This window comes from Stegodyphus dumicola, chromosome 2 (assembly GCF_044657685.1).
Source record: "Stegodyphus dumicola isolate Sdum_Otavi_A_Nest chromosome 2, ASM4465768v1".
NCBI classification, from domain to species: Eukaryota; Metazoa; Arthropoda; class Arachnida; order Araneae; family Eresidae; genus Stegodyphus; species Stegodyphus dumicola.
Window position 1 is genome coordinate 30242001 of NC_140769.1, and position 14053 is coordinate 30256053.

At 35.0% G+C, this 14053-nt stretch overlaps 1 protein-coding gene across 1 annotated transcript in view; it reads left to right on the top strand.

Moving 5' to 3' along the window:
* Window positions 1–14053, top strand: part of LOC118194750 (uncharacterized) — a 631198-nt gene that overhangs the window by 342345 nt on the left and 274800 nt on the right. Inside the window, exons 3-6 of the mRNA XM_085810543.1 lie at window positions 4640–4797; window positions 4919–5161; window positions 7537–7793; window positions 10834–11127. Of these exons, the coding sequence (XP_085666669.1) occupies window positions 4640–4797; window positions 4919–5161; window positions 7537–7793; window positions 10834–11127 (952 nt within the window). The remainder of the gene's footprint in view (window positions 1–4639; window positions 4798–4918; window positions 5162–7536; window positions 7794–10833; window positions 11128–14053) is intronic.

Sequence of the window (14053 nt, forward strand, 5' to 3'; positions counted from 1 at the left end):
GTCATTATATTGTGAAAGTTGAGTTATCAATCAAGATAATTAGGCACCTTTGGGCACAGCACGCTTGGTTGAAAACATGCTTTGGTAGGCATGAAAGTGGAAGTTTTCTTTCTTCACGATTTCAGTTATTGTGGTATGTTTGGGTCGAAAAGTCAAGAAATGCCTTTTTTGTCCACTATCGTGTAGTAAATTCGCTGTTGTTCTGTAATATGGATGAGTCTACCAGTGGCCGGATAGTTGAAATTACTGAACGCTGGAATTTTGACATGAATTCGATCGCAGGCGAATGGCCTGGTTTTGTTTTGTGTGTGTGTGTTTGTGGTGCTTCCCAAGTGTAACGTGAATACGAGACAGTTCCCCTTAAGCTGTCTAAACCTAATACGAGACAGACTTATCTTCCACCAAAAAGTAGTCCTCTTCTTAAAGTCTTGTGGAGTTTGCCATTTTCGTGTAACCTGCAGAAGAAATACATCAAACTGGAATAATCGTTCTAGAAGACGGTTTTTCCTTCACATTTTCTCATCAGATTCCTTTATCGGAATCTGTAATTAACCCTAGCCATTTAAAACTGGAATATCCTTTAGTTTTTACATAAACTACGATATGTACAGCTTAAGGTTGCTTCACCTTTCGAGACGAAAGTAGCCAACTGGCATTAGCAAAGGCTTTTAAATATTTATTACCCACAGTATTGACACCATCACTCCTTCTATTCGGAAATCAAAAAAAAGGGCACTATTTCACGAATTATTTAAATGGATTTTAAAGTTCTTCATACTTAATGCAGATCATTGAAAAGAACGTCCGTAATTAATATGTTCAAGTTTACACGAAAGTTAATAATCAGAATCAACCCAACCAAATATATTAACATTGTAATTTCCTTAATTATGTGCCATAAAATTCACATCTAATTAATCAACATAAGCGAAGATATTACTTAGAATATTGACCCTACATTGTTACAGAATCATACTATTCTATTTCAGATATCAAATATCCATTTATAGCGCTCCTGTTCACACTATAAGCGGAATCAGAATGTTATTACCATGCATGTGTAAATACGATCCCTTAAAGTACCCACACACATACCTAAAAGTAGGAAAGGTCATTTAAAAGTCACCCTGAAAGTATTTCTATCTAAATAAATGAAAACTTTCATGGTCATTTCCTTAATGGAATAGAATTGGATCACCTCTTTTACCGGCTCTTGTTTGCCATCTATCTTCTTGTTTACCTTACAAATACTACTCGACACTGAAATTTTCCAATCCATACTCGACACCACAACTGCCTTAACACACGATGACAGCATTGTTATTGATGATGTGTGCGTAACTAATATCATGCAGTAGCAAATAAAATCTCTTTTAAATCTACATTCGTATGTGCATCGTTCGCTTGTGGAAATAGTCAAGTTCAGAAGTTCTCTTTTTTATATTTTATCAAGATATAAGTCGCGGAAGACAAAATAATGGAATCGGATTTCCCCTTCTTTTCTTTTTTTAGTGAGTTTAAAAAGTCAAGCATAAAACTTATATTTTTAAAGAGTGCTTCAATAAAGCTGTTTCATTTGTTTGTACCTATTGATAAGTCACTAATTTTATAAGTGTACTTTGAAGTAAAAATTAATTTTGCACAGGAAAATTTAAACACAAACAATATATACATATATATTCCATTTACAAATTTATGTATAGAAATGCTTTCAGTAACACAACAAATTGTTTAAAGAAAACAGTGAAAATGTTTTCTTATAAGAATAGTTAGTTAATTCTAAGCACTGACCCCCCAGCCCACCTAGCAGGCGAAACCTGCCATATGGCTATAAGGGGACAGGCCAAGCCACAAAGCACAACAAAAAAAAAGGGTTAACACAACGGAAAATAACAAACTTAATAAACATCTGGTAATAAGCTCAGATCATACAATCACACAAAACGAGCATAAAACTAAAAAAAAAAAAAAGAAATTCCTTATAAGGTATTTTCTCCCACTTCCAGCATGCATTCGTTGTGTAACGGTAGTACCCTCGGCGCGTATCCGAGAGGTCAAGGTTCGAGTTCCGGCGAGAACATTGCTCATATTTCATGTACATGTCTTTTGCTTTAAAATAACCTAATGACTCTAAAGTGGCGCCCGAACTAAAAGATGGTGGACAGAAATTCGTCACCACCAGGATTTGGCGATTATATCCTCTAATCCACAGTCGGCCTTTAAAAGGAGGAGTATATAAGGTATTTTCTTCTTTTTTCCAGCATCCCTTCGTAATGTAACAGTAGCCCACTCGGCGGGCATTTGAGAGGTCCAGGTTCGTACCCAGGCGAGGGCTGGCTCATTTTTCTTGTACTCCTGTCTAAAAATAACTAATGACTTTGCAGTGGCGGCCGAACTAAAAGATGGTGGATTATAATTCCTCACCACCAGTATTTGATGATTGCGTCATGCGTATCGAGAGGTTCAGATTCAAGTCACGGCGAGGGTATTGCTCATATTTTACGTCTATCGCATTAAAATAACCTAATGGCTATATACATTTAATTATCAAAAACTGTTAATATGTCGGGTATATCAGCAATCCTTATGTTAGTAATCGTACTGACTGGAAGTAGGGATGTAGGAGGTCACAGTTGTCGGACAAATTAGTGTCGAGTAACTGAGCTAAGAATATATATTATAGGAAGTTCTGAATTTCGTGGGTTTCTGAAATAGAATTCTTCAAAATTCATTTAGTAATGTAAATTATAGTTGAAAGCACGAAACTATAAAATGAAATGATATTTATGAATTTTAATTTTGAGAAAATTAATAACATTAATATGCTTTAAATTTTGATTGACAAAAACAATTTTGATTGAAAATTGATTGAGACAGCATTTGTCTTGTAACTGAAGAACGTGTCAATCGCTGATAGCTCTTTAGCTAAATTAAAACTAAATGCCAAGTAAATTTCCTTGATGTGTTCTGAACCAATTTAGTTACTCGAAAAGCTGAAAGCTCTATTAAAATATGTCAAATTTGGAAATGAAGATTAAAAAGCTTTTCATAATGCCAGAAAGATTAAGCTGCATAATAAAAAAGATGGAAAATTCGGTTGATATGATCCTAAGTTTTACACTATATCCTACTCTCTCATAAGTAATCTTCTGAACTGGTTTGCTTATTCGAAGCTAAATACAATCTCCGATTGCTCTCATGTTATCTCTGACACTTTCTCCTCGTATAGGCAGGGTATATATAGCTTTAATCTATCTTTAAGAATGTTCTCGAGAAACCGGCTAAGAATGCATTCTAGATTTTTCTCTCTCTGTCTATGACATATCGCTAATTTTGTTGCCAAACATCGCCAGATGGGCGATTTCGTGCCAAATCTGGCAACTCTACCCTTTCCCTGCCACTAACACTGCTTTGCGGGGAAGCTATATCACCGCTCAGCCACTGGATTTCCCAAAAATTTGTTACTTTAATTGATTTAAAGCTGCCAAAGTTTACAGTAATTTTACTAAAAAATATTGAAAAAAGTTAAATCATGAAAAATGTTTCTAATAAGATTATGATTTTATGTATAGAAACAGTTTGATGTTTTATTAAATGATTTGCTGTATAAAATGATGAAAAGAGGGTTTAGTTTATGAACGATGTTATATTATATACATAATATTTTGCTTAAAATTAAAGTTTTGTAATTAATATTCGGATGATTTTTGTAACTGTAGGAATTACTTTATTAACATTTAACAAGCAAATAGCATAAATACCATTTACCAAATCATTTAACAATTTCAATGCTTCTGAATTTCAAAAAAAAAAAAAAAATTAATTTGTATGCATGTCTACATTTAGCATCATTATTGAGAGGACATTTTTATAAATATTTCGCTGTAATGTCGCTTTGGTAATTAGGAATTAAAAACAGCCATAAAGATACGTGTTAAGAAAATATATACATGTGAAATTTTCTGAAAATATGAATATGTGGTCGGATAAGATTCTGTTTTAATTTAAATGTGTGTTTAATTATTTAGTCTTTTTACAGCGGATATTCTGAAAGCATGTTTATTCAACAACATTATTTTGCATATGCACTGAAATTCTTATCGGCTCAATATGAATTAAGTATGGATTCACAAGTATACTGTTTCTAAAGATGGTAGTAAATACATAAAGGTCATTATTTATCCATTCAGGTCTATCCGCATTCAGCATCATTGTGAGCTAAGCAAATAACTGAATAATACAATAAAGGAATAGTACAGTAAAGCAAATAGCGGTACCTTTGTGAAGGATTTATAAGCATTTTGTTCCTGTTTAAATTACAGGTGGAAATAACTATGACACTTACCACATGTGTAGCCTGTCTAGTAAACATAAAATGCCTAACTAAGTTAATGGTTACCCATTCAGGCTGTGCTATGTAAATCCATTGTAAAACTAATGAAATAGGATTGATATGAAAGTTTAAACGTATTCGTATCACTAATCTTCTCACAATTTATGTCCATTCTGGCATTAGTAAAATTTTTCCAGGTTCTTTATTGGTATCACCACTCTGAAAAGTCTCTTTGACAAACTCTAACTTCAAGCGGAAAAAAATTACTTTATTTATGGATATCCCTTCTTTTCTTCCTTTTTTCAGCAACATCAACTTCCTTACCACCACCGGCAGAAAGTTCAAACGTGGCCCCATCTTCTTCGGCCCCACCATCAGAGGGGGCACCGGCGGTTGCCCGCAGTGGTCGGTCCCGTTGGTTAAAGCTTCGTCACACCGTCCAACTTTCGCAAGCTATTGCCCAGGTAAGTTCTTATAAATTTGCAAATATATATCTGCATGTTACATTTAGTTTTAGATGCTTATAGGCAAAAATTATCGTTGGAGGCATTAAATTAAATATCTGTTAATTTAAATTTTCAACAGGGGCACAAAAAACCGCCTTTGAAGAGAGAAGATTCTTTTTTAAAGAGATTTTCGACGCGCCAGATTCCAGATCCGAACACCATTGAAGGTTCCTCGCGGCGTGGAGCCGACGGGATGGTTAAAAGTCCATTCTTCGGTACCTGGCGCTCTGTCGTCAATCCCGATGAAAATATTCTTTTCTATTGGCTCTCACTTCTAACTGTGTGTTTACTTTATAACGCCTGGACCATCATTGCCAGACAGGTACGTGTATTTTATCTACATTTATAACAGAAGTATCCTCCCCTTTACGGAAATTCGCTTTGCGCTACTTAGCTTTCACACAAATCTTACGTCCGCATCTGTTTTAGTTAATGAATAAATCCGAAAATTATTTAACTATAGTAGAAAGAAAAAAGAGAAAGAGAAAAGGAGCAAATTTTGTATTCAGTAATTGTTTTACGCAAAGATTAAAAAAAAATAAGATGATTTTATTTGCAAAAGATTAGGGACTTTAAGAGAATGCTGAAACATGTTTTACTTGTCGACAAACAAAATATTTTAATCAAAGCAATTAAATTTAGTGTCGTATTTGAAGTCTTACTCTGAAGACTATATAATGTAGTTTAAATGCTCCTCCAACCACTTTTGAATTATCAAGTACAGTCGCTATCTTTTAGAATATGAAATCCTACTGTACGCCTGTGATATCTATTTGTAGGAATTGTGCATTAAACACGTTATTCTTCCTATTATCACTAGTTCAGTTCCATGTATTATGCAATTCGTATTTTTCGAAACCTGATTACGTTCAAAACTATGTTCGTATAAACAAACCAGTGGTCACTCTTTCTTCCCTTTACCCTGCTTTTCCCATATGTATAGATATTTAGAAAAACTGTGCTTTCTTAAATTGTGAGAAACCTATGTATGCCCTATGTCGATAAAATACAGTAAAATGAAATTCTTGTCTTTGCTGAAACTCAGCCGAACTGTAATAATCTGTAGACTACAAGGTCTAACTTCATGACACCATGTTACGCTCCTGCTAAAAAACAAAGCAGCAAATACGAAGCACGGAATAAAAAAAACTGTATAATAGATATGCGTCAAATTGATCCAAAAGGTTGGTGTGGCATTACTAAACTGCACAGTAAACAATTAAGCAAATGTTCATACAAGAAACACATGTGTTACGATCTTCACATCGCGAAAGACCAAATGGGTCGGATGAATCTACAATGGAAACATCACGATAATAACGGGTATGATATCCTCTGACTGAAATGCATGCGTGGCAACGACGAGGCAAGCTGATAATTGTGTCGTGGATTGCTTGTTGTTGCAGTAACTCCCATTCCTATAGTAATGTGTGTCGGAGCTCGCGGAGGGTTCCTGGCGGAACACTGCGAACTGCATGCGTTGTCGCAACATGTCCCACATACGCTCCGTTAAATTCAGATCCGGTGATCTAGTCGCGGCAGATGCCAAATGGTTTCACTCTCCGAATAACTCTGCGCCACTCATGCTGTATGCAGGTGGGACTTATCGTCCATGAATATCACGTCTGAACCCTCTGCAGCGATAAAAAGAAGCATAAGAGGGTGTAGAATTTCGTCCCGATATCGGAGGCCTTAGACAGATCCGCCAGGAATCACATAGAGGTCAGAGCGGCTGACCGTTGCTGTCCCAACCCATACAAGTAAACATTCTCCTCTGTAATGGTGTCATTCAACGATGTTTAGCGCCTGATAGCATGCTCCTTGCTCTCTAAATGTAACTGTCTTTTGGTAAAATTGTTTTGGACATTAAATCAAGATGCACCCTTAAAGACTACGTGGCTTCACAGCTCTAGTATCCAACTGTGATATTCATGGGTCCGATTTGGACCGTCCTGCAGCAGTAGACAGATGTGACGCAAGCTGTCGTGTGGTTAGTGACCTACGACGTCTTGCACATAACCATATGAAGCGATGATCTGCCGTTGTGGTAATCCTCCAGCATCCAGACCCACGTCTTCTACAGAGGTTTTGATCCCTTTGGTAATGATTAATTGATAACATCCCTTTGGGAACAGGCTATTGATGGTACTGCGATCCGCATTCAGCTCTTTCGCAACCATGGATTGTTTTGCACCAGTTTGCAACATCCCAACAGACTTCCGACGCATTTCATCGTACAGATAGTGTCTTCTGCTCATACTTTCCGCTTTTCCTATACCGGATTACACGGAACTATTGCTGCTTTGCTTTCAAACTGACGCATAGGTACTTCATGCCCTTTTTAAAGGCGTTGTGGTGTGAATGTGGTTGTGGTGTGAATGCGTTTTATACTAATTTTGGCTGGCAGTTTCGTTTCGTCGATGCAACCTCTACCTCATAAGTAAATTCCATGCTTTAATTCCTCTTTTTGCATTCGTATTTTTTCTTTTAGCGAATGTTGCTTATATTTTAGGACGAGTATATAATACAGACAGTAAGCTCCCTAGGTAGCAATGGACCCATCTCTAGGTACCCACGAATAATTTTTTTTTTCAATTTTCTCTCTTTTAATTTTCAAATATCAGTCTGCGAAAATTAGGCAGAATTATATGTAACATTTCATTCAGCACTAAACAAAGTTTTTTTTCTACTTTATAGGCATTTCCAGAGCTACAAGAAGACCGTTCTATAGCCTGGTATTGTTTGGATGGTTTTACGGACGTAGTATTTGCCCTCGATATTATCTTTCAGTTCCGGACTGGTTACCTTGAGCAAGGTTTAATGGTGTGTGAAAGCAAGAAGTTGGCCTTTCATTATTTCAAGTCTAAGAGCTTCCTGATGGACATCGTCGCCATCACACCTTTGGATTTGATCCAATTTCGTGTTGGAGTACTTCCAATCGTCAGATTTCCTAGGTGAACATTTCATATGTTTCCTCGGTTATAGTCAGTGATTAATTTCATATAAACATATAATAATTTAAATTCTTCTGAGACAAGTTTCATTTTTCATTTATGTGATACAAATCTTTACGATATCTATTATTAAGCTATTCGCCTTTTTTGACATGCTGTGTAATATTTATCTTGATGTTATAAAGTAATTCATGCAATGTGATTGCTTCAGAAGAAATATTTTCTTTTTTAATAAATAAGAAGAAATTTAGATAAATGTAAATAAATGAAAGAGTTTAATCAAATGCTTTCTGAATGTTATAGTGAAACTTTTGAATACGACATGCCGTGAAATAACAGAGGATACATTTTAAAGCCAACTGGGTTAATGCATCTAAAAATAAAATAACTATGTAAAATGCATACCGGTAGGCTCTTTTAATAGCTAATCGTTAAGCATTTTGTATTGCTATTTATGTTGTACATTTTTCTTCCCTGGAAGATGAAACTGGCGATTTACCATTTTAAAACTAAACTCCGTTTTCTGAAATTTTAGTGGGTATTGGCGCATCATTATGTAAAAAATAATAATTTACTGCATAATTACAAAATCACAAAATGCGTTTTGATTTCGTGTTTTAAATGTATCCAAAATTCTCTGCATTCAGACAAAATTTCATAACAGACGCATCTTCTATTCTCACAACCCATAAATGTTCCTTATGCAGTAGTATATAGTATTAATTCCTTGAACAGAAAAAGAGCTGCATGAAATCTTTTAAGCATACTTTATAGAAAGAACTCATTAAAACACTACTGAAGGCTGCTAGAAAAAACCAGCGGTTCAGGCAACACTTTAGAAATACCTTAAGAGTAACAGTCCAAAAAGGAAAATCCTACATCTCATCATCCTAAGGAAAGTAAAAAAGAAATATAAGGTGTAGTTTACGAACATCCTGCTGCCATTTGCCTGCTACCAGTTCCCACTTTTGCCTGTTACGAGTCTTGCTTCTATGGCTGAAAAAGAGTACACCTTTTGGAGCTCCTTCATATGTTTTTTGTACCTATATGTTTTTTTTTTTTATTTTTGGAATGACAATGAGATGGTTCTACAATGTTCGCAACAACGAAGCAGGCGTGACGAAATAGTATCTGTCTGTACACGTAAGTGGGTCAGCTTTTCGTGTACGATCCTGTAGCTTACTTCAAAATTAGTAGGAAATAACTAAACAAGCGAGCGAACCTTTCTTGCTAACATTACACTTCAAGTTAGCTCAGAAATACGATGGATCCATCAAAAGGAAAACAACGAGCAGTAGCGCGCTTTTTGGCGGCAGAAGGATGTCTTTGAAATTCATCAACAGAAAGCTAGGGTTCATAAACACAATAGGAGGAGTGGAAGAGTGTCAGAGATGTACGATTATTAAATTATCAGCGAATTGGTACACCGAAGCGTTCTACAGATGCCACTGTTTAAGTGAATGAACACACTCACCTTGACTTTGTTTGCTTGAGTATTAGGACATTTTAATTGTCTGTTACGTATTAGCTGAATTTCCTTAATAAATGTTTCCATTGGGCCTCTTACGACTTGGTTGTAGCAAGAGGCATTTCGTAAGCTATATCTCTCCATTGCCTGAAATAATATGCTACAGGAGAGAAAATATTCCTAACAACACTGAAACATGATGGGGTCATTTTGAGCTGAACTCAAAGCATCAGTCTGTAAGGGAAACATCCCAGTTCACTCAGAAAAATTTTAGATAATTTATAGCTTTGGGGAAACGGTGATGCTAACGTTATGCTTTAGTCCAGAAGTACTACATCTCATCACTTCGTGAAACGCAGAGCTGTGATGAATGTGAAATGTTAAACTGAACGAGAAACTTTGAACTATAAAATCGAACTCTCACCGCCACCAATACTACCCTATCATTTCGTAGCTTTAAATATGCCAAAGAAAGCTCTGCAAAGAATGGGATTCTTGTCAGACGGCAACACTAAAGAGATAGTTAGGAACTGGTTTTAAAAATATCCTGTGTTTTTGAATTAAATGTAGCTTATATTGTCAGGAATGCTATTCCTTCTAATTGCCTTTGGAAACATAACTGGAGTCCTTAGTAGGAACAGGAAGCTTACTCAAAACTATGTTCGTGCGTGTGTAGAAGATACAACAAAAATAAGAAGAATTAAATTTACCCTTTATTTCTCACAGCGTACAGCCGTTCCCGCACTTCGGGATACAGAGACCAGCACTTATGGTCTAAAATGTAGAAAATATTAATATACAAACTAACTGCACTAAATAAGAACTGAACTTTTATTACCGTGTAGTAAATGACTAGTAACGCGAAGATTAGCCTTTTAACACTACGTATGTAGTGAGCGAACTGCAAAAAAAAAACTACAATACGTCTTCAAATATCAGCGAGAACTAAGTTCTGGCCTTACAGGCAAACATAAACTGGCTAAAATGCAGCATATGGTAAGGCAGCAAGAAGTCTCTCTCTTTCGGCTAAAAGCTATAATCTTAAATACTTATACAGTTTACAACCTCATTTGCATAAACAATTTTACTCGCGCTTATTCTGACCGGAAATGGAAAATAAGAGAGGATAGCAAAGTTTTAAAATAAAAATAAATGTTAGTAAAACTTTAAATCCTTAAAATATGTCTAATAATTTGCACAAAACACAAAGATTTACTTTATTAAATAACATAAACATAAGTCACATTTGTAATTAGAGAACATAAATAAAGTAGGGTAAATAACAAAGCAAAAACGGAAATAGAAGGAAAACAGTAGAAGCATTTTCCTTCGCATTTTCTTTCCTTTTCTGATTAACTCATTTCACAGATATATGTGCCACTATGTATTTTATATATTAGTGTAACCTATTTCAGTTCACATCTCTACTTTATTGTAAGTTTTTCTTCGTTGACAAATTAATAGTTCTATAAAAAGGAAAAAAACAATTCCTCTATATTAAACTCTTCATTTCATTTTTAAGTAATTTGACATGACTTTCATTTTTTATACCTTTTTCTTCTCTTTGAACAGATTCTTGAAAGTGTACCGTTCCTTCCGTTTTTACTACATGGTTGAGTCCCGCACAATCTATCCCAACTTATGGAGAGTTGTAAATCTTATACACATCTTGCTACTGCTGGCCCACTGGTTTGGCTGCTTTTACTACATGCTCTCCGAACTGGAAGGCTTCGTTGGAGAGTGGTCTTATAGAAAGCCTGTCGATGACTATGCGACGCTTTCGCGGAAATATCTAGGATCTGTCTATTGGTCGACCCTCACTCTTACTACCATTGGAGACTTAGCAACACCTGTTACGAATTTACAGTAAGTAATCTTAGTACTGAATACTAGGAGATAAGTATCTTTTTAAAAACTAACTCATTCCAAAGAAAGATACACCTTTCTTACAATTTATTTATTTGTTGTAATTTAATATCTAGATAATTTTTTAAAGGAAACGTTGCAGCTTTGTTTCCTATAATCTTACAAGAAACACAAGAAATATTTTACGACACCCATTATTAAAAATGCAGGAAATCTTATTACCTTAAATAATAATATATTATAACAAATATTATAATAACCTTATAATTATTATAAATAAAATAATTATAATACTTTATATATCTTATAAAGAATTAATATCTTATATATCTTATAAATAATAATCTTACAAATAAAATAATCTTATTAATCTTATAAGCTTAAGCCTGGAGCTTAAATACAGAAGACTTGAGTTGAATAATTCGCTAATTTGGTTTACTGTTTCATTTCGCTCTTTTGAAGAATAGAGTGTTTATATATATATATATATATACCTATTTGTGTGTGTGCATGTATAAAATATGAAATTGATGTAAAAAGTACTAATAATAATTAATAATATAATAATAATGTTGCATGCGTACGGGTTCGTAATAGATTGAATGGACAAGTCTGATGAAAAGTTAATAAAATGTATCCTTATCACAAGAAATAAAACAAAATGCTGAAATCTTTCCTGACAGATATTCACAGAATATCACAATAACGTTAAACAGAACACAATTCAAATTCAGAGAAAGCTAATTCGATCTCACTGCGAATTCGCTGCAGTCAACAACAACAAATAAGTGAACAACTGAACTAAGATATTTTAATCCACATTTTATAAGATTTTTAATCATACACCAGAACTTTCTGGTATTTTCTCTAGATTTCTAGAAAGCAAAAGAGTACAATTAGAGATATATATTTATTAAATGTTAAATGCGCGTGATCCTGTATTTCTACATTTTCGGCCTTTCTCTTAAAACTCGTCGCGCGCTGCATTGCACGGGAAAATAAAACAATTTTAATTGTAATTCTACTAAAAATAACTAAATAAATACATAAACCGTAATAATAATGATATCTAATTAATAATTTTATAATAATGTTAGTAATAAAACACTTTAATGATTCAAGATTATAATATTTACATGCAGGTTGTCCAGCTAAATATCTAGCCAAAACAATGTCCTGGGAAAAAATAAGGATACCATCGAATTTTTTTGCGGGAAGGGGGACGAAAGGAAAACTCATCAAGTTTATCTTATTCTGAGCATACTCAAATATAGATATGTAAATTACAGAAAAATTTATATATATATATATAAATTTCAGAAACATTACTTGATTTGAAAATCAGCATATCTTCACGATCGCTCCCTTAGCTGCTCGACAAATGTCAGTCTCCTCTAGGTTTTCTTCACAATCTGAGGCAATACAGACATCTTGCGACAATTCTTTCTCGAAAAATGTTAAGGTTTTCCCCAAGAATTATGATGTACACTGCGCCAAAACTAAATAACTAAATAAATAAACCACACAAAAAATGTGAAAGGTTTCAGATTTTAAATTACGTCCAAAAGGGCGTTTTTTAACGTTTTGTGTTTTACCTTTATTTATTAAATAGCATTTTCCATGTACACAAACAATAAAATTCAGTTCCACAGTAATATCCCAAAAGAATTTTTAAATGAGCATATCTGTAGAACTTCCGATATAGAGTCTCGCGCACTGGAGATAAAAATTTTTTTCGTACATTGTTGCCATTGTCGCTTTCAAATCGTTTAGTTTTTTAATTAAAAATTCCTTCAAGTGTTACAAAATATGAAATCAATAATAAAACAAACACATCCACATACACATATTTTATGTAAGATTACGTTATTCATATGTTGATGGCTCTAGGTACTGTTGTTTCATCACAATACGAGAAACATACATACATTAATGCAGATTCTCCATTATGTAATTTCTTTAAATATAATACAGGACGATAATATTTGGTGGCAACAATTTCAAAAGAGATTCGTCGTTCAACGCAAAATACGGAAACGAAATTAATAGCCCCTCAAGGACAATTGTCCCTTTGAACTACACTCATGCCCATAAATTAAGGATAATTCGGAGTCACGCGGAAATCACTCTAAAATAAATATATCACCTTTAAAATCACTACACACATCTTCAAGAATCATATGCAAATTTCAGGAAGTAACCAGATGACACCGATGGTACGTCACAATGAAGAGAGTGTAAGAGAGTGATATATAAGGAATACAGGCAAAGAAGTAAAATTGTTCGCAGGCGCTTTATAAGCATTTCAGTGCAATAACCGAATAGTTATGACACAAAGGACGCAGTTGCATGATTTTTTACGTGGTAGAATTATCGGCCGCCTGGAATGTGAGCGTACCCAACTGGAAGTATCAGACTAACTTGGAATTGCCCACAGTGTCATCTCCAGGCTTTGGCAACGATTCCAAGATGATGGTAATGTAAGTAGACGTTACAGCACAGGTCACCCCAGAGTTACAACGCCAAATGAGAACCGGTATTTGGCAATTACTGCCAAAAGAAACAGGCGGATCACAGCCTCAGACCTGTCTCGTCAGCTCTCTTCAGCCACTGGTACGACAATTTCAAGGCAGACCGTGTACAGACGCTTAGGGAAGATTGGTCTATATGCTCGTAGACCTGTCAGATGCGTTCCACTTACTGCAACTCACTGTCGCCTGCGGTTAGCCTGGAGTAGAGAGCATACATTGGGGACACCGCAACAGTGGGCTTGTGTGATGTTTTCTGACGAGTCCAGGTTTAGCTTGCAGTCTGATTCTCACCGGACTTTCATATGGAGAGCTCCAGTTACCCGTTACCACCAAGAAAACATCATTGAACGACACCGTTACGGTGGTGCAGGTGTGCTCGTTTGGGGTAGAATTAT